The sequence below is a fragment of the Panthera leo genome, chromosome A1 (assembly GCF_018350215.1).
Source record: "Panthera leo isolate Ple1 chromosome A1, P.leo_Ple1_pat1.1, whole genome shotgun sequence".
NCBI lineage: Eukaryota > Metazoa > Chordata > Mammalia > Carnivora > Felidae > Panthera > Panthera leo.
The window spans coordinates 954,731-975,913 of NC_056679.1; the positions used below are offsets into that span (position 1 = coordinate 954,731).

Here is a 21,183-nt window from a genome sequence, read left to right on the forward strand (position 1 = left end):
ATTACTTGATTTTTCAAGTCACAGTGAATGAATAAATTTCAATTTCTGCTAGATTATGCTACGAGGTAAACGTCTAAAACACGTTTAACGGCAGTCTTTACTGAGAACTTGGATGATTAACTCATTAAAAAACTCGTGTTCCTCATCATCGTGTTGAGCTTTAAATTGTAACAGAACACGTCTACGGATTAATAGGCAGTGTGTTAGAGAATCATGAAATTGAGAAGTCTAATTTATCCATCCATTTACTACCCAACACCGTCAGTTGTAATCCCACGAACAACCGCTAGGGTGAGACGAAAGAGGCCCCGCTTTCATCTTTACATGGAATCTTGGATGTCGCACGGCACCCTGACGTGCGCCGAAGACGTAGGTGTAGACGATGAACAAAAGAGAAGCCCCAGCGTCGATGTGGCTTCTCCGGGCACACCCGCCCCGGGGCGCGCCGCCACGCTGCGCACCGTCGCCCGGCTCCCCGCAGCCAGGCCGGCCCCGGTCGGGCGAAGCGATGGAGCAGGCGGTGGAGTGGAGACCCCATCGACCGTTGAGGACCAGCAGATGGTGGAAGGCAGTGGGGAGGCCGGGTAGAGGCTGGGGGAGGGCGACCGAAAGGGGCCGCGGAGGAGGACGACGGCAGCGGCGAGGGACGCACCGAGGGGAGGCTCCGGCCCTTCCAACAGGCGGGAGCCCGGCTCCAGGGGAGCCCGCAGCTTCCTCCATCTTGGTTGATGGAGGCGGGGAGCGGCGTCTGGGTCCCTCCACCGTGGCGCCCGTCCCCCAGGGCCCCTCAGACGCAGACGCCGGCATCAGGGGCCGTCCCCCCGGCCGAATGGCGGAGCCCAGTTGGGGCTTCGCGGGAACAAGTTTCCCAGCCCCACGGGGTCTGGTTTTGAACTGGTCCCAAGTTCCCACAGCAGTCCCGACAAAATGGAGGACGTCGTCTCCTCCTGCAGCCATGACGGGAGGTGGGGGGACTATTCCCCACGGGGGTGAGGCGAGGGTGGAGGCGCTCCCACTCCCCGCGGCACGCTCGGGAACCCCCTTCACCCGCTGCCCCGACCTCCCACTTTCAATCGCTCCAGCCCGTGCCCGGGCTCGCCCCTCTCGGGGGGCTTCAGGAACTGGACAGGGAGGGCGTTGGGGACATCGAGGCCGCGTCTCTCCTCGGGCAGGGTCGTTGGGAGCGGCTGCAGCAGCCTGGGCGCCCAGGCCCGAGCCAGGGCAGGCGGCCACGGCCTCAGACTCGCGGGCCGTCCCGGGCCCTGGAGGGCACCCCGGGCGCCCAGGGCCGGAGCCCGCGGCCGGTGCAGCGGGCGGCGAAACTCGGGCTGCCTGACCCTGACGGCCCCGGGGGTGGGGGCGGGGTGGGAGGCGGGGGTAAGGAGGGGAGGGGACGCGGCCGAGGGCCGGGAGCGGGCGGAGGGGGGGGAGTGGAAGGGCGACGCCGGGGGGTGTGGCCTGCGCCTGACGGACAGCCCTTCGGACCACCCCCCCGAGGGGGGTCCTGAAGGAAGGCAGATGTGGCCAATGGACGTGCCCGAGGCGCCGCGGCCCGCCTTTCCGGCCGGCCAATGAGGGTGCGGAGGGCGGGGCCTCTCCGGGCTCGGCCGCACCGCCGCCTCCTCCGTCTCCTCCGCCTCCTCCTCCTCACCAGCGCTAAACCCGGGACTGGACCGAGCGGAGTTGTGCGTGTTGCCGAAGGGGGGTGGGCCGGGGGAGGGGAGGTTCGTTCCGCGGAGCCGCAGCCAGAACCGGGTGAGGCTTATCCCCGCTGTCTTTCCAGCCCAGGTCCGCCGATAGTGGGGGTGGCTGGGAGCAGCGCAGCCTCGGGAGGAGGAGGCGGAGGCGGAGGCGACTGGGGAGGCGGAGATGGGTGAGGGCAGCCTCCGGAGCCTCCCACCGACCCGGGATTAATACCCCGCGGCGCGGCCGCCGTCGCCGCTGCCGCGTCGGGGCCTCGGGGTCTCCTCCGGGCTCCGCTCATGTCACAGGCGTCTTCGCGTGCGGCCCGAAGGGCTGCGAGAGTGAGGGCGAGGCCGGGAGGGCTGGGTGAGGCGGACGCCAGAGGCGGGGGTCGCTCGGGGGGCGGGGGTCGCCCGGGCCGGGGCGGTGGGAGGTCGCGGGGTATTTTTCCCTTTCTTTCTTGCGGGGGGGGGGGGCGGAGGAGGTAGAAAGGTGGGGGGAGGGGCGCCTCAGTTCGTTCTCCCGCTCTCGGGGCTGCGCTCCCACTGTCTCCGCGGCAGCCCGAGGTCCCCAAGTTTTTCGGGGCGAGGGTGCTGCCTCTTCCCCCACCGGGTCCCCTCCGTCGCTCTTCTCTTCCCTGGGCTGCGCTGCGCGGCTCTCGCTCTTCACGTATTGTTTGGCTGGGTCTCTAATGGCGGACGGGGAGGCAGCGCTGCCGGTCGCCGACTGCAGGGGGGGGGGGGGCAAGTCTCGGGCCCAGGGCAACTGCTTGGGGCAAATGTGGGAGATAGCAGCCCGGCGGTGACGTGAGCCGCCCCTTACCTCCGAATCGGTGCCCCGAGTGGCGGGGATGACGCTGGGTGGGCAAATTTAGGAGGGAGTGCAATTCCCCTGCTGGCGTCGAGGCAACGTTTTCCCTTCCCCCCCTCCCTTCCCAGTAGCAGGCTTGGTGCCCTCCAGCCTCCTCCCTCCGGATTTTGCCTTTCACGTGGGCTTTGGTCCCAAATATATGTTTTGCGCCGTTTTGCTCCACTTTACGTAGGAGGGGATTGTTGGTCGCGGGCTGTGGAGCAATAATAGAGGGGCCAAACCTCCTTGACCTCTTACTCCCTTCTCGGCCTCCTCTTGGTGGAATGGGCTTTGGTTCTCCCACCTGGTTAGATGTTCCTGATCCATTTGCCATTTTTGCTTTTACCCCCAGGACCAGGAATCGCCTTCAACCCCAGCTGGTGCATCTTTGGCAGAAAGTGAGGAGAACACCCCCATTGTGAGTCCTTCGCCTCTAATTTGTTGCTCTTAGAGGACGTGGTTGGGTTGTAGGGGTTTAGCCAAGGGACTTGTCTATCCCCGTTGTTTTGAGGGGGAGGAGCCTTTCCTTGGGTGGCAGCTGCCCCCGGGGTGAAGCCTGGGTAATGGCTGGTGAGGCAGCTGGGAGTGGGCGCTGCTGTTTCCACCGCTGCAGACATCTCTCCTGCTGCTGCAATACCAACCTCAGCAACCAGACGACGGGCTCCTGCAGCTGCTCACGTTACCCGGGAGGAGGGGTGGTGCAAAGGAGGGCATATTTCTGGTGCCCTCTAGAGTTCCAAAGTGGGAATTGAAGTTACTCGTTGGAAATGCTGTGCATGCAACCATCTTTAACACTTTTTCTCCCTTTACAATGGATGATTGATTGTAGGCATTGGAGAAAATAGGCCCACTGAACTTTTTGTTTGTGTCTAATCTGAAAGACGGATTTCGACTCTTAGGGCTCGTGAGTTGATGGACGGCGCGAAGTCCGCTCTTCTAGTGTTCTAGCTCATCCAGGTGGTTGACCAACCAGTATGCTGATGACACACTGGTCCACTGCTCCAGTTAAATCTCCCCCCGCCCCGTCTTCGGTGTTGATTGGTCTTCACTGGAGCCATTCTTGGATGTGTCACCTGAGTTATTGTTTAATGCTTGTAATCTGTTGGTTTTAAGGAAACGGTCTTGTAATATGCTAGGTAGTGGAATAAACATAACTTGTCAGTTGAAATCAGTGACAAAATATCAATGAAGCCAGCACTCTGGACACATTGTATTTCCTGAGCTCTGGTCACATTGTATCTCATGGACAGTTGATATTGTAACTTGTAGATTTCTGTCAGAGGTGACAGAAATACAGTAGCTTATGCTTAGATATTAAGTCCCTAATGGTTCAAAAGATAGCTAATTGAAGACGAATATTTGCCGAATACTGATTGCGAATGATAACGCGAGGATGTTAATGTATATTTTAATACACAACATTCTAGACACACTGCAGGGCCCTTTCATGTATTATTTCCTTTAATCTTAGCAGTTATCCTGCGGAGTAATGAAAATAGCACATATTGACCCCTTAGTATATGGCAGTATAATTCTGAGTTTTAAAAAAATGTTTGTTATGATAACTTAAATTTGTGAGTGAGGATAGTATGCTGAACCTTTGTGTACCTGTTATTTATATTCCATAATTATCAACACATATCCAAACTGATTTCTAATATGCATTTAATAATTTAATCCTCACAAAATGAGGTCCTCTCTGATAGTGTGACACTGTGAGAGATCAGTGATATAAGTAGTTTATATTCCTAATTTGTAGAGGAGGAAACAGAGGATGCCCAGGTAGAAGTAGTATTAGTATAAAACAGGCAGTTTGATTACAGTGCCCAAGTTTAGCTCCTATGCTGTCCTGTTTCAAAGTACTTAATATTCTTGTTTTACACATTTAGAAATTGAAACACTGGAAGAGCCAAGGTTAGAATTCTCTCAGCTTCTGTTCTTTTCCTAGAGAAGAGTGTGTAAACAAATAGCAAATGTTTGAATCTTACTATCTTATTAAAAAGTTCTAGAACTGCAGTTGTCGATTAGATTATTTTACTGTCGTATTTAAAAACTGTTTTTGAATCAGAAGTAATATGTTCCCTTTTTTCAGTATGTCTGTATACATTTTAGGGTCTATAATTGTTTCCTAAATACTGCAACTTGAATGAGTATAACTTGTCTCACGAGTTTAAAGCTCTTTTCAGGTATTAGATCATTCAGATAAAATGGATCAAGGATCAGATCTTTCACACAAATGGGCAAAGCTTATATTATCAACACATAGTTTCATGAAAGATTTAACTTTGTCACATTTTTTCCTTTGTTCTCAGCTGTGATGTGGGGAAGGTTGGTAATTGGTTTATATTTAATAGACATTTGGGGAGGAGGACGTAGAAAATGTGTAATCTGGATTATCTGTAATGTCAACACATATATACTAATGAAGGCCGTGGTTCGTTCTGATAATACCAAAATGTTGTCCTTGTTCTGCTTAATGATTGAGCTCAGAATTTAAAATTCCTTTGCTTAAAAGACACCAACTAATGGTGCTTTCATGTGCCAGATAGTAAGATGAAGATAACATGATTTTTAATTGACCTTGGCTAAATAAGTTCTTTATTATACTTACTGTCAGACACTTAATGTGAGTTCGGTGCTTTTATGTGTACTTATGAAGTGTTTTGGCAGTTAAAAATACGTTGCATATTCATGGCATCTTTCTTCAGAGCATCCTTAACAGTATGTATTCCCATCTCCTGCCTGCCCTTTTAAACACTTGGAAGAAAGATACAGGGTGGTTTCTACTTTTCCCTGTTATATATATAATCTCATGGGCCGGACCTTTGTATCTCATGTGGTGGGACAACCCCGTTTCACTCAGATATCACACAGGTGCTGACATGAATGTTTCCGACTTTTGCATGATACGGAGCTTAATGTACCATCTTTGTATAACAGTGTTGTTAAAGAGTCTTCTATTTTGCCCTTGTTTGAGGTACATAAGTGCATACTCTTAATACATTTGAGACAAAGTCTGAAAATCAGATGGCATGGTAAATTACTGTGATGGAAAGAATATATATGAAATCCTGGAACACTCTTCGTTGTCAAAAGGTGTATAATCGGAAATTTTATATTTTTTGTTTTCTAGGCGTTCATATCTCTGTCTATCCCCTTAGCAGTGTTACTAATGTACATATTATTATGTTGAATAATATTTATTTTAAGAAGACTGGCATATTCAGTTTGCCTGTATTTTTTAGGTGAGCACAGTGGATTCTCAGATAGTATTTTGTGAAGGACATTTTAAATTAGGAAACAAGCATAGAGATTACTTTGTCTCTGCATTTCCCATTTTTTAATTTCAGTTTGTTAATTTTCTCCTGTTCCTGTGAGATCATAGAATTGGGATTAAAAAAATTTTTTTTTAATGTTTATTTGTTTGTGAGAGAGAGACAGAGTGCCAGTGGGGCAGGGACACAGAATTTGAAGCAGGCTCCAGGCTCCGAGTTGTCAGTGCAGAACCTGACAACGGGCTGGAACTCAAAAACCGCGAGATCATGACCTGACCCGAAGTTGGACGCTCAACTGACTGAGCCACCCAGGCGCTCCTGGAATTGGGATTTTAGACTTGAACAGGAGTTTTGAACTATTCAAATCTAAAAGTTCTCATGCGCAACTAATCTGTAAGACCTATAAAGTCTGTGAGAAAAATTGCTGTTGGATAAATTCATGAGTTTGAACTATGGAATTCTGGGTAATAACTGTAGCTTATTTTTTATTTTGGTTTGGCAAGAAAATTGTTTTACATAGTTGCAGTTGCACATTTTTTAAATCTGCAACCTGTTTTTTAAACAATTCACTTTGTAATCTTAGGTTTCTGTTATTAAAATAGAAATGGGAAGGGAATTATGCGGGCCAGCACCATTCACATACTTAGTAATGAGATAAGTTGGTCATCTTAAAATGTCTTAAAATTTGGATCGCAACACATTTTGAGCTTATCTGTTTTATTGCATATTTTAAAATCTATTAATTTTTTGCCTCAGGTTTCATTCAACACTTGTAGCACTCTAGAACTGCAGAAAAAAAATTGTAAACCAATGGAGAAATCTATCGTAGAGTTAAAAATTGATGTGTAGAGAGGTTTGCAAAATCACTTGGTCACATGATTAGTTTGGGATTTGTTAGTTCTATTTTATTTTTAACTTCATAGCAGTACATTGAAAGAAGTAATACAATTGAATAAAAATTCATGGTCTTTAATTTGAAAGAAGGATATGACCATTGGGGTTTTATTGTTACTGATTTGATTAGTGTCTTATAAGTATTGATATTTACTGTTACAAGATATGATTTAAGGGTAAACTTCGGATATTAGGATAAGTAGGTAATGAATATTTCATAGCTCTGATTTAAGAAAAAACTTATGAATATGTGTTTCATTATCATGTTATCTAGTTTTTGTTTATCCTTCTTGAAGAGTTACATTACTGTTAAAGAATTTTAACCACTCTTATTTTTATTTCTTTAATGTTTTTATTTATTTATTTATTTATTTATTTATTAAAAAAATTTTTTTTTTTAACATTTATTTTTGAGACAAAGAGACAGAGCATGAACGGGGGAGGGGCAGAGAGAGAGGGAGACACAGAATCTGAAGCAGGCTCCAGGCTCTGAGCCATCAGCCCAGAGCGTGATGCGGGGCTCGAACTCACGACTGCGAGAACGTGACCTGAGCTGAAGTCGGACGCTCAACCAACTGAGCCACCCAGGTGCCCCTTATTTATTTTTGAGAGAGCATGAGCTGGAGAGAGAGAGAGGGAGACACAGAATCTGAAGCAGGCTCCAGGCTCTGAGCTGTCAGCACAGAGTCTGATGCGGGGCTTGAACTTGTGAACCAGCAAGATCGTGACCTGGGCCAAAGTTGGGCGGTCAACCCAGGGTGCCACTAACCACTCCTTTAGTGTCAATAGACTGCCAAGGGTCAGGTTTCTCTTCTCCAGAGGGTTCTAGATTTTTTTTCCTCTGGTGTTCTTAGTGAATTCAAAGATCAAATTTGTTACGTGAATTTAAAATTTAAAGGTTAAGGGATGCCTAGGTGGCTCAGTTGGTTAAGTGTCTGACTTTACCTCAGGTCATGATCTCGCAGTTTGTGAGTTTGAACCCCGCGTTGGGCTGTGTGCTCACAGCTCAGAGTCTCTAGCCTGCCTGGAATTCTGTGTCTCCCTCTCTCTTTGCCCCTTCCCCACTCACGCCCTGTCTGTCTCTCTCTCTCTCCTTCAAAAATAAACATTAAAAATTTTTTTTAATTAAAATGTTAAAAAATATACCTAAACTAATAAAATGTTATATGTCAATTTGATCTTAAGTTTTAAAAGGTTTTACAACATTTTATTCTTAAATTATTAAATATTTTAGTATGATTCTGATATTTAAAATTAATATTAAATTGTAATTTAAGATAATTGTAATTTCCTAGGAGTAGAATTGTTGCAACCTCATTAGAATAATTGAGAATGATATTATAATTCTTAGAGTAAACTTCTTTTTAACTGTACATTTAGGTTGGATTAAAAAATACTTAAATGGCTATTTTAAGTAAGATTGTGGTGCTTACTTGAGATAGAAGAAAGTTCCCAAAATGTGACAGAATGAGACAAATTCTTCAGTTTTTTTACTTTGTGGCCGTGCCATGTGTATATTACTTTTGCTGTAGTCACCTAGGTAGAGCTGTTGTCTGGATTTAGTGTTACAAGAATTTGGAACTGATATTACGGTTCTGAAACCAAAAGACATTACAGTTTGAGACTTATTTTTTGTAATACTATAGCAATTTTATAATTTATTTCTAAGAAGCATGTCTTTTGACTAAGAAGAGGGATGTTTCTTGGATTATTGAGTTCGCTGGACCAGACTGAATATAGTTTAGGGTAATCAGAAATCACTTATTAAAAAAAATGTGTATTATAACATTTACTGTATATCAACTAATTGTAAAAAATGTGTTAAGAGTTGGCCAGCCCTCTCTTTGCCTCAGTGCTTGGAAGAGCATTTCATTTAGACTTCTAATGCTATATTCTAGGACTTTAATTTGGAATTTGTAAGCTTTTGGTTAGGCCAGTGATGATCAGATTAGTTAATTGTGTTTCCAGTTCTATAGCATTAAAGAAATGTTAGAGTAGAAGTAAAAATTCAGTCTAAATAAAATTTTAAGGGGTACCTGGGTGGCTCAGTCAGTTAAGCATCTGATTCTTGGTTTTGGTTCAGGTCATGATCTCATGGTTTGTGGGATCCAACCCTGCGTCAGGCTGTGCACTGGCAGCACTGAGCCTGCTTGGGATTTCTCTCTCTCTCTATTTCTGTCCCTCCCTGGACTTGTTCTCTCCCCCCCCCCCCTCTCTCTCTCTCTCTCTGTCTCTCAAAATAAACATTAAAAAATGAAATTTTTATTTTATCCTTTTGTTTTAGATCTCTTTGTATTATGTGTCGTCATATTTTACCTATCTATCTGTCTATCTATCTATTTATCTATCGAGAAGAGAGGCAGGGAGAGGGAGAATCCCTAGTAGGCTCCGCACTGTCACCTTGGAGCCTGGCGTGGGGCTTGAACTCATGAACCGAGCTGAAACCAAGAGTCGGACACTTAACTGACTGAGCCAGCAGGGGCCCCTTTATTGTTATATTTTAATTATTTCAGTTTATTTTAATTAATTCTGGCCCTCACATGGTATCTAAATTCTTACATGTTCATGGTTCTGTTTCTAAAGTAATGAAAATTTTGTTTTTGTTTCAATTTTATAAAATCATTACTATAAAATTAATCTAGTTTTAACTTTACAACTTTAATTATTTTGCATATTGTCTCACTTTGTGTTTTTATTTTTGTTTGAGTCTCTTAATATTGTATAGTTCTGGTTCTTAAGTTTTAACTCTTGCCTAGGAAGTCATTTCATTCCAGTTTTGTGTTGCATATCAAAGAGAAGCTTCTGTTTAAGTTAGTCTTTGTCTTTCATGACCCTGACTCCTGACTTCTATGATGCCTTATTTTCTTCATTTGTATATCACATTTTCCATCCTTATGTCCTTGCCCAGCTGTTTTCATCCTATCTTTCTCCTGGATTTAAGTGTCCATTTCTCTTCTTCATTTCTAACTCCTTTTGCATTTAGAAAAAAATACCACATAGTCTGTGTACTTTTTTTGCTGTACTTGTATGAGGCATATCCAAATTTTAGTAAACTTTTGAATTTGCTGAGATCGTGGAATGTGGGTGTGGTTCTAGTGGTATGTTGGGGCCTCACATGGAAGGGGAACTAGTGGGACTTAATTTTAGAGTTTTTTCTGCCTAAAATTTTTATTTTTGTTACTTGATGTTGCTAGGGGATTTGCAGTGTGACATGAGTTTGAAGCCGAGAGATTTGGGTTCAAATCTACCCTTATGAGGGAATTTTTGGGGTGATGAAAGTTTTCTTAAACTAGATCGTGTTGATGACTGCATAAGTATATAAATTTACTAAAAATTTTCACTAAAATGAATAAATTTTTATCACATGCAAATTATGCCCTGATGAGACTGTTAAAACCAATTTGCTCTACCATTTATTTACTAGTTTGTGATCTCTGGTAAGTTATTTAACCTATGAGCCTTGGTTTACCCATTTGATAAATGTGTATGATGATGCCTGCTTTTTTGTGATTGTTATGTGATAAGAATTAAAAATAATACAGAGTATATGACTGGCCAATAGATGTGCAGTTAACAGCAGCTAAGATCTATAATCTGTTTGAATCGATCAAATATCATGAGTTTCTTGCCAGTAGACTCACTGAATTGAATGCTCATCTGATAGAAGGAATTCTCTTTATCTTCACTGACTTCTCTCTGCCTGCTCCTTTGTTGGTCTATAAGAATGCTAAAGTGCTCTATCCTTCAGAATCTCTACAGAATCTTTTGCACATCTTCTGCTTCATTTTCCCATACTTTTCAGAAGAAATTTCACTGATTTCACTCACAACACTATACATATTTTTTGAGGTCACTGGTGATTTAATAGTCAAATCCTTAAGTGCTTCATTTTTGTCTTAATTCTGTAGCATTTGGAATTAAATACTCCTTGAAACTCTTGATTTCTGGGTCTGTGAAGTAACACGGTTTTGTATTTCTGACCGTCTCCTTCACCTACCCTTGTTAGACTCTCAAATGTTGAGACCTTTAAGTGTTCTTTTATTCTAAGGCACTCCACTCTCTCTAGTTTTGTTTTGTGTGTTGACCATAGTCCGTTTTGTTAGATAATAGGGATTTATATATACAAAGCAACTTTCATTCTGTTCCTTATTCCAGTCTACAACCAGATTAATTTTTTCTAAAACCCGGTCTGATCACATCTCTTAGTTTGTAAAAACTTCAGTGATTCTTGTTGGCATGTGAAACAAAATAGGAACTAAGCTTTAAAACCCTTAAAAAGAAAGCAATTAGGAAATGTCATATGTGATTTTTAGGTAGGTTCTCAGTGTTTATTTTGAGGAGACAGTCATGTAAATGAATGAATATAAACGATGCTTAATAGAAAATATACAGACGTGAATAGTTACATGCATGTCAGAAAGGACAGTTCTTTCCTTATTTATTTTTATTTTATTTTAGAGAGGGAGAGAGCATGAGCAGGAAGAGGGGCAGAGGGAGGGAGAGAGAATACCAAGAAGGCTCCATGCTCAGAGGGGAGCCTGACTCTAGGCTCGATCCTACGAATCTGGGATCATGACCTGAGCCAAAATCAAGAGTTGGTCGCTCAACTGGCCGAGCTACCCAGGCGCCCCAGAAAGGAGTTTTTAATACTTTGGTTATAAAAATAAAACATGCCCTAGTGGTGCCCGGGTGGCTCAGTTGGCTAAGTGTCCAACTTCGGCTCAAGTCATGATCTCATGGTGCATGAGTTCAAGCCCCACATCTGTCCCTGTGCTGAGAGCTCAGAGCCTGGAGCCTGCTTCGGATTCTGTCTCTGTCTCTGCTCCTCCCCTCCTCATGCTCTGTCTCTCTGTCTCAAAAATAAATAAACCTTAAAAATAAATAAAAACAATAAATAAAACGTGCCCTTAAGTACGAAAATCTTCAAGTACTAAAAAAATGTGGTGGAGAAAATGGAAGTTCCTCCTAATCCCATTTTATAGGAGATGTTTCTGTTTTTAAATGTATTCCTATAATTGTTTTCCCTGTTCAGCATACTAATATTTCGCATGTATACTATTATCAGTAATTGACATTTTCTACACAAGTCTGACATTCTTGTAATTCCTTCCCTATCCTTAGGTTGCAAAAGTCCTCAGTTGATTAATGTTTGAATTCTAGTGGTCTGTATATTAGAATGGTTCATGAGTCTCAGTTCTTTGTGATTAAGGGATGGTGTATAATGAAAGGTATGTGGACTTAGTCACAAACCCTGGTTTTGTACCTAACAGTACAGTATACCATAGGAAAGCTACCTGATTACACAAAACAGCTTACTCATCTGCCAAATGGGGTAATAATAATATATTTAAGATATCTATTATGAGGTATATTTTAAGGTAGTTGTAATGAGTATGGTACCAAGTATGTCTTTTAAAATTGGTAGTTGTTATATTAGGTGTGTGATAAAATTCAGAGACAAAAAAGTAGAACTCAAGTCATGAAGGGGCTGAAGAAAAGGGATAAACTGAAATAAGACTGCCTCTGCTTCAGAGTTTCACCTATTTATTAGACAGTTTAAAAAACAAAAAACTGTGGCCGTTGGGTGGTCAGTCAGTTGAGCGTCTCACTTTGGCTCAGGTCATGGTCTCGTGGTTCGTGAGTTCAGTCCCCACGTTGGGCTCACTGGTGTCAGCCTGTCAGTGCAGAGCCTGCTTCGGATCCTCTGTTCCTGTCTGCCCCTTCCCTGCTTGCGCTCGCCCAAAAATAAATATTTTTTAAAAAGTAAAAAAAAAAAACCCAACTACATTGAATTGTAAACGATAGGTAGGATTGTACATTTACTTTCCATAATTTGTCTACCAAGGAGAAGAAGACACAGATTTTCTTTGGTATACTCCATGTTCTTTTTGTATTCCTTTCATTTTAAGAGCAATCAGTGAATCTCTGAGGAACATATCTCTAGGAAAGAATTCTAGTAACAAATTGAGTCTTAAAAAACACAGGGAATAGGTTTTTATTTAGTAGTAATCTGTATTGGAAAAGTAGACTCAGTACCTGAAGCTTTTTTGAATCTGTGGTTTCATTTGCTTATTGATGCAGTTATTATTGTGTCTTTAGGTTAGATGAGTCAGTCTTTTTTTTTTTTTTTTTTAAAGTAGGCTCCATGCCCAGCATGGAGCCCAATGTGGAGCCCAACGTGGGGCTTGAACTCACTACCCTGAGATCAAGAGCTGAGCTGATACTAAGAGTTGGATGTTCAACCAACTGAACTACCCAGGCGCCCCCCCGCCCCCCCCATTTATTTATTTACTTTTTTTAGTAAGATGGGTCTTGATCATGGGACTTTTGAATTCAGGTAAAGAAGATATATTCTTTTTAAAGCCATTTACTCAATAGTGTTAAAAAACATTGGGAAACAAAGTGATTACACTAGATCATAGATTAGGAATACCAAGTGTTTTAAGAATAAATGAATGTTTGTTTCCAAATTAACATATGTAGTTGAAGTTTACTTGTGTTGTTGTAGATTTTAAATTATGTTTGGAGAAGGAAGTGCGGGCTTATTTAGCTTCTTTGGTTAAGGGTTAAAGAAGCTAGGGTAGGATAACCTTTTATTAGGGTCTAAGATTAACCATGTTACCAATTATGTATGTTGAGTATGGAAGTAGTAAAAAGTCATAACCAAAGATATGGGGCAGATTTCAGTTTTTCATCTTTTGAGGACTTTATTTTAATTTCCTATTCTATAATGGGTAAACTGAAGCTCAAGGGTGAAATGATTGTGCTTTGGACAACAGGAAGGGAGGGGGAGATGGAGTTAGAATTCACTTGTGGGGAGGTAATAGTGGGATAGCAGAAAAACAAAACAAAGAACAACCCAGAAAAGTTATTTGTTACCTCCCTTTATTAGAGAAAAATAGTAAATTTTGGCCAGACATTACGTTAAGTACGGAGGATGCAATAATAGACAATAAGGACATAGGTCTTTGCCCTCATGGAACATACAGTATAATGGGGGATACAGATGACAAAGTAAACTAAATTACAGGGGCCCTTGGGTGGCTCAGTCGGTTGAGCGTCCGATTCTTCATTTTGGCTCAGGTCATGATCTCATGGTTTGTGAGTTTGAGCGTTGGTTCCAGGCTGTGTGCTGACAGTGCAGAGCCTGCTTCGAATTCTCTCTATCTCACTCTCTCTCTGCCCCTCCACACTTGTGTCTCTCTCTAAATAAACTTTAAAAATCGAAAAAAAGCCCATAAAATTACAAATTGGGTAACTATAGCCGAGGAAATGTGTGTGATAATATAAGGGAGAACTTACTTAGACCAGGGATGATGGGTTAATTAAATGTTTGACAGAGAAAGATCTTGGGAGAGTGACATTTACCTTTATTTTTTTAAGTTTTTATATAAATTCCTGTTAGTTAACATACAGTGTAATATTAGTTTCAGGTGTATAATACAGTGATTCAACACTTCCATACATCACCCAGTGCTCATCACAACAGGTGCCCTCCTTCGTACACCATCACCTGTTTCACCCCTCCCCTCCCCCATCCACCTCCCTTCTGGTAACCATCAGTTTGTTCTCTGTAGTTAAGAGTCTGTTACTCGGTTTGTCTCTTTTCTTCCTTTTGTTCATTTTTGTTTTTTGAATTCCACATATGAGTGAAATCATACGGTGTTTGTCTTTCTCTGACTGACTGATTTTCCTCAGCACAATACTCTAGATTTCATTCTTTTTTATGGCTGAGCAGTACTCTACCGTGTGTGTGTGTGTGTGTGTGTGTGTGTGTGTGTGTGTGTGTGTACCACAACTTCTTTATCCATTTGTCGTGGACACTTGGACTGTTTCCATAATTTGGCTGTTGTAGATAATGCTGCTGTAAACATTGGGGTGCATGTATGCTTTTGAATTAGTATTTTTGTATTTTTTGGGTAAATACCTAGTGTGATTGCTGGATGAAAGTTTCAACTTTTTGAGGAACCTCCATACTGATTTTCAGAGTGGCTGCACCAATTTGCATTCCCCCCAGCAGTGCAAGAGTCTTGCCCTTTCTCCACATCCTTGCCAACACCTGCTGTTCCTTGCGTTGTTGACCTGAGCCATTCTGACAGGTGTGAGGTGACATCTCATTGTAGTTTTGTTTTGCATTTCCCTGGTAAGCGACGTTGAGCGTCTTTTTACATGTCTGTTGCCATCTGTGTGTCTTCTTTGGAGAAATGGCCTCTCATGTCTTCTGCCCATTTTTTAATTGGGTTATTCATTTTTTTGGGTGTTGAGTTTTATAAGGTATTTATTTAAACACTTTTAAATGTTTTTATTTATTTTTAAGAGAGAGACAGAGCGCGAGCAGGGGAGGGGCAGAGAGACAGGGAGACACAGAATCTGAAGGAGGCTCCAGGCTCCGTGCTGTTAGCACAGAGCCCCACGCGGGGCTTGAACCCACGAACTGTGAGATCATGACCTGAGCCGAAGTTGGACGCCCAACTGAGCCACCCAGGTGCCCCTAGTTTTATAAGTTATTTATATATTTTGGATACTGACCCTTTCAGATAGGTCATTTGCACATACCTTCTCCCATTCCATAGGTTACCTTTTAGTTTTGTTGTTTCCTTTGCTATTGAGAAGCTTTTTATTTTGATGTAGCCCCAGTAGTTTGTTTTATTTATTTATTTTTTAAGTAAGATCAAGGCCCAATGTGGGGCTTGAGTTATGACCCCGAGATCAAGAGTTGTATGCTTTACCAGCTGATCCAACTAGGTGCCCCTCAGTAGTTTTTTGATTTTGTTTCCCTTGCCTCAGGATATGAGGGAGTGACATTTAAACAGTGCCTGGAAAGATGTTCAGGAAAGATTGTTTCAGACAGAGGAAGATTGTGTGCATAGGGTCCCTTGAGCCAAGGGGATCTTGGGCTCTTCCATGAACTAAATGAAAGCTTAGTTTAGCAGAACCTTAGTGATCGAAATGGGGAAGAGCAGTGCTGAAATTGAGCCTAGCAGGTAGGCAGGGATCAATCAGGCAGGAATCGGGGCACCTGGGTGGCTCAGTCGGTTAAGCCTCCGACCTTGGCTCAGGTCAAGATCTCAGGGTTCGCGGGTTTGAGCCCTGCGTCTGGCTCTGTGCTGACAGCTCAGAGCCTGGAGACTGCTTCGGATTCTGTCTCCCTCTCTGCTCCTCCCTGGCTCACACTCTGTCTCTGTCTCTCTCTTTCTCTCTCTCTGTCTCTCTCTCTCTCAAAAATAAACATTTTTTAAAAAGTTAAAAAAAAGTTAAGAATGTTACAGGTCAAGGGGAAAATCTTAGGTTGTCTCCCTAGTACACTGGAAAGTCACGTAAGAAGTAATTGGCATTGTCTGATTTAATTTTTAAAAGGATCTTTGGGTATTCTGGGGAATATGGTAGATAATGTCAGTAATCCAGCATCAAAATGATGGTGAATTTTTAGGATTAGAGGGATATATCAGAAGAGATGGATTAAAGTGGACAGTTTCTTGAAATGAAAAAAACCAAAAACTAGAATTTAAGTAAAAATTTGAAAAGAAAAAAAATGGACATTTTCAATATTTATTTTGGAAGTAGGATTGGATTTGGGGATGACATGACTGGAAGTGAAGAAAAAAGAAATAGAGAATGACCTCCAGATTTCTGGTGTGAATAGCCAGACATAGCTGGCAACGACTGGAGGAGTTGCGGCTACAAGAGTGAGAAAGCGAGTTAAAAGAACTCGATGTAGGAAGCAGACAGTTTCGGGTTTTGAAACCTCTTGATTGAGATAAATTAAGGAGACTAGGGTATTGGTAATATTTAAAATCAAGGGAAGGGATGAAATCCCCACAGAAAGTTAAAATTACTTGAAAGTACTTTGCAGTTAAATTGTGGTCCTATGGGAAAGAAATGATTCCATATGCCTAGAAATTCTGTGCCCTAGAGATAACCTGAATGAGTTAATTGATTATTCATTTATTAGATCAAAGAGATTTTTGTTTAGATTCTGTCATAACTCTTGAGTGGATTTTAGTATATTAATGATTTTCTATCAGTTTCTAAAACCACAGTAGCATCATTTTGAGTAACTGATGAAGAACTGTTAAAAAGAAACTTTTGTGGCTATATTGTAAGCATCATGAGGGTATTAATCTATCTGTTAAATCATCCGTCAGTGGTCCCTTGGCCTCTTTCTTCACTTCCTCAGAGATTAGTAGTAGTATTACCAATTTAGTGTTTATTACTCCAGATACTTTTCAGTGCACATACTAACATGTACCCATAAGAATTATAATTTCATGTGTGCATTTGTGTGTGTGCGCGCGCGTGTGTGTGCGTTTTAAAAACGTATACTGTATATATCTTCCTGCTACTTGCTCTTCACTTACTGGTATGTTTTCTATATCTTTGAGTTAGTACATAAGGATCTACTCGTAGCTGTTGTGTGATATTTTCATTTGGTGGATTTAATAACATAGTTTAGACATTCTACTGATGGACATTTAGTTTATTTGCAATTTTTTATAACAGTGCTGCACAGAGTATATGTGTAGTAGTTTCTCTGGGTTCATGTGTGGTTTTGCTGGGGGAATTTCTGATGATAGGTGTGAAAATAGGAATTGCTGAGTCAGAGTATATGTTTATGTATTTTAATAGATAATTGCCAAATTGTCTTCCGCTGGACCACTGTATTGACCACATTTCCACTAGTTTCTCCACATTTTTGTGAACACTGGATATTATCGAATAATTAAATTTTTGTCAGTTTAATCTGTGTTCTTTCTAAAGTACAGATGTCAATTCTTTGTTATATCTATTAAAAAATATATGTAAATATAGAATGTATATTTTTTATTTTCTACATTTCTACACCTTCTTGGTTTTTTTTTTTTTTTTTTGCTATGTAAACATTTTATAAGGTAATGGGAGAAAATCCATGTTAGTATTGCAAGATAGAATAATTATAATGAATATGCAAGGCTTTTATGAAGGAACTTATAAAATAATACCATAGGACATATAAGATAACCATAATGGAAAGGCATGCATATGTCTGAATGGGAAGGCTTCAATAATGTCAAAACGTTAATTTTTTTGTCTCTAAATTAATCTCTAAATTCAGTGAAACCCTAATCAATTTCAAGTGTATATGGAAATGGTACCAAATTTAAAAGGTAGAAAGGATAAACAGTGAGAAGGAAGACTTTCCTCTTCTCCCAACCCATTGGCACAGTTCTCTTCCCTAGAAGCAAACCACTGTTACCATTTTCTTAGATATTTATCTAGAGACAGTATATGCATACGTGTGTGCATATGCTTCTCTGTGTGTGTATGATGTTTGTGTTTATCCATTGTTCTGTACCTGGTTTGCACTTAATTTAAATGAGAAGTTGTTCCGTATTAGTATGTAAGGAGATTTTTAGAGCTGCCTTGTGTCCAGGACTGCAAAATACTGTATTGTCTTCATCATCATTCAATTTATCAGGCTTTTGAGAGAAATTTAGGGTGTTTCAATCTTTTTACTTTTCAACAAGTATCCTTTGATGTTTTGTTTTTAAAAAATGAGATAATGTGTCTGTAGGAAGGATGCTTAGAAGTGGAATTGCTTGGTTAAAAATGTTTTTTTGAGGTGCCCTCCATAAAAGTTATACCAGTTTACACTGATTTATGGTATGAGGCTCTTCCTGTACTGTTAAGCCTTTATTTTTCTTAAGTTTTTATTTAAATGTTTATTTTGAGAAAGAAAGATTGCATGCACATGTGAGTGGGGGAATGGCAGAAAGAAGGGGGGAGAGAATAGACACCGGGCTTATCCCATGACCATGAGATTACAACCTGAGCTGAAATCAAGAGTCGGACACTCAGCTGACTGAGCCACCCAGGACCCCTCTTAAGTTTTTATTTAAATTCCAGTTAACATACAGTGTAATATTAGTTTCAAGTGTGTGATGTAGTGATTCAACTCTCCTGTACGACACCTGGTGCTCACTATGACAAGTGCTCTCCTTAATCCCCATTACCTACTGAATCTCCCCCATCCACCTCCCTTCTGGTAACCATTAGTTGTCTATAGTTGAGAGTCTGTTTCTTGGTTTGCATCTCTCTCTCTTTTTTACCCTTTGTTTTGTTTCTTAAATTCTGCATATGAGTGAGAGAGTAGGTATTTGTCTTTCTCTGACTGACTTATTTCCCTCAGCATAATCCTCCCTAGCTCCATCCATGTCCTCGCAAATGCCAAGGTTTCATTCTTTTTTTTTTATGGCTGAGTAATACTCCATTGTGTGTGTGTATAAAGATATGTATATGTATGTGTATGTGTGTTCATATACATACATACGTATATTTATATACATGTATATACATATATACATATACACACACACCCACACCCCCCACAACTTCGTTATCCATTTGTCAATCAGTAGACACTTGGGCTGGTTTCATCATTTGACTGTTGTAAATAATGTTGCTATATAAACATTGGGGTGCATGTATGGCTTTGAATTAGTATTTTTGTATTTTTTGGGTAAATACCTAGTAGTGCAATTGCTGACTCGTAGGGTAGTTTTTAACTTTTTGAGGAATGTTTTGATCTTTGCCAATGTAAGCAAAAAGTGGTTTCCCTTTAGAATTTAAATTTGCATCTTATAAATATTTCAATATTTAAGAGCCACTGTATTTCTTTTTCTAGTGAACTGTGTTCTTGTTTTTTTTTTTTTTTTTGCCCTTTATTCTCTTTGGTTGTTGGTTTTATCTTATTGACCATAGGATCTTTTTGTCTTGATTTTTTTTTTAGGATATGAGTTGCAAATAGTGCATCATTGTGGTATCCCCCCCCCCCCCCCCCCCCCCCCGTAAATGTCTGGTAAAATAAAGGAATGTAAAATTTATCATTTTTTTCTTTTAAGTATACAGTTCAATGGCATTAAGTATACTTACAAATGTTTTGCGAAGATCACCATTATCCTATGTAGAACTTTTTCGTCATCCCAAATAAAAATTTTGTACTCTTTAAACAATAATACCCAGTACCCCTTTCCCCCACTTCCTGGTGACCTGTGTTCTATCTTTTTGTCTGTATTAGTAGGCACCTCAGATAAGTAGAACCATAAAACATTTGCCCTTTTTGTGTCTGAATTAGTTCATTTATCATAATTTTTTTCAAGGTTTTCTGTGTTGTAGCATGTATCAGACTTTTTAGGGCTGAATAATATTCTGTTGTGTGTACGTTTTGTTTGTCCATTCATTTGTTGACAGACTTTTGGGCAGTTTCCAGCTTTTGGCCATTGTGAATAATGCTGGTGTGAACATTGGTTCACAAGTATCTATAGGAGTCTCACGTTTCATTTCTTTTAGGTATATACCAGGAAGTGGAATTGACTGATCATATGTTAATTCTGCATATAACTTTTTGGGGAACCCCGAACTGTTCTCCATGGTGGCTGTACCCCATTTTACATGACTCTGGCCAGCAATGCAGAAGTGTCCAAGTTTTTTTCAGAAGTGTTCTAATTTTTGTGCATTTTTGCCTTGTTATTATTTATAAAAAAAAGAACTCCTTCCTAATTGCTGTGAAGTGGTTATTTTGTTTTTTTCCCTTATTTTGTTTTAAATTGCACAAAACACATATAAAATTTACTGTCTTAACCATTTTTAAGTGTATAGCTCAGTAGTGTATAGTTCAGATATCCACATTATCACACAGCGGATCCCCTGAACTTTTTCATCTTGAAAAACTGACACTGTACTCATTAAACAATTCCCTGTGTATCCCTCTCCTAAGCCCCTGGTAACCACTCCTACTTCATATTTGTATGAATTTGGTTTGTTTAGATACTTCATGTAAGTGTGATCATACAGAATTTTGTCTTTTTTCACTTCATGTAATATCCTCACTATTCATCCATGTCATAGCACATAATAGGTTTTCCTTTCTTTTTATGGCTGAATAATATTCCATTGTATGTGTATATACACATTTTACTTAGCTATTCATCTGCCCATGAACATTTGGTTGCCACCTCCTGGCTATTTGTGAATAGTGCTGCCATGACTGTAAATGTGCAAAAATCTCTTGGAGATCCTGCTTTCGTTTCTTTTAGATGTATTTCCAGAATGGGGATTGTGGTATCATATGGTTATTCAGTTTTTAATTTTTTGAGTAACCTTTGTACTGTTTTCTATAGCTACTGTTCCTGTTTTAACCGTCAATGCACAAGGCATCACATTTCTTCAACCAGCCAACCAACCAACTGACCAGTTGCCCCTCACCAACAATTACTACTTTTTGTTTGTTGTAGCCATCCTTATGGAAGTGAGATGATATCTTCTGGTTTTGATTTGCATTTCTCTAATTAATAATTTTGAGCATCTTTTCACGTGCTTATTGGTCATTTGTATATCTTTTTTTTTTTTTTTTGGTATATCTTTAAGATACAGAAAGTACTTAAGTCTTAAGGCCCATTTTTAAATTGTTTTTGTTGTTGACTTGTATGAATTGTTTATATATTCT

The 21,183-nt window shown here is 40.9% G+C and overlaps 1 protein-coding gene across 2 annotated transcripts in view; it reads left to right on the forward strand.

Annotated features, from left to right (window-relative positions):
* Positions 1-361: 361 nt before the first annotated feature.
* The window catches only part of ZMYM2 (zinc finger MYM-type containing 2), a 104,407-nt gene continuing 83,585 nt past the window's right edge, over positions 362-21,183 (forward strand). Inside the window, exons 1-2 of one of the 2 annotated variants that reach the window (XM_042952337.1) lie at positions 362-561; positions 2,885-2,950. In XM_042952337.1, the coding sequence (XP_042808271.1) occupies positions 383-561; positions 2,885-2,950 (245 nt within the window). In that variant the 5' untranslated portion in view covers positions 362-382. The remainder of the gene's footprint in view (positions 562-2,884; positions 2,951-21,183) is intronic. The other variant, XM_042952970.1, reaches the window with a different exon arrangement.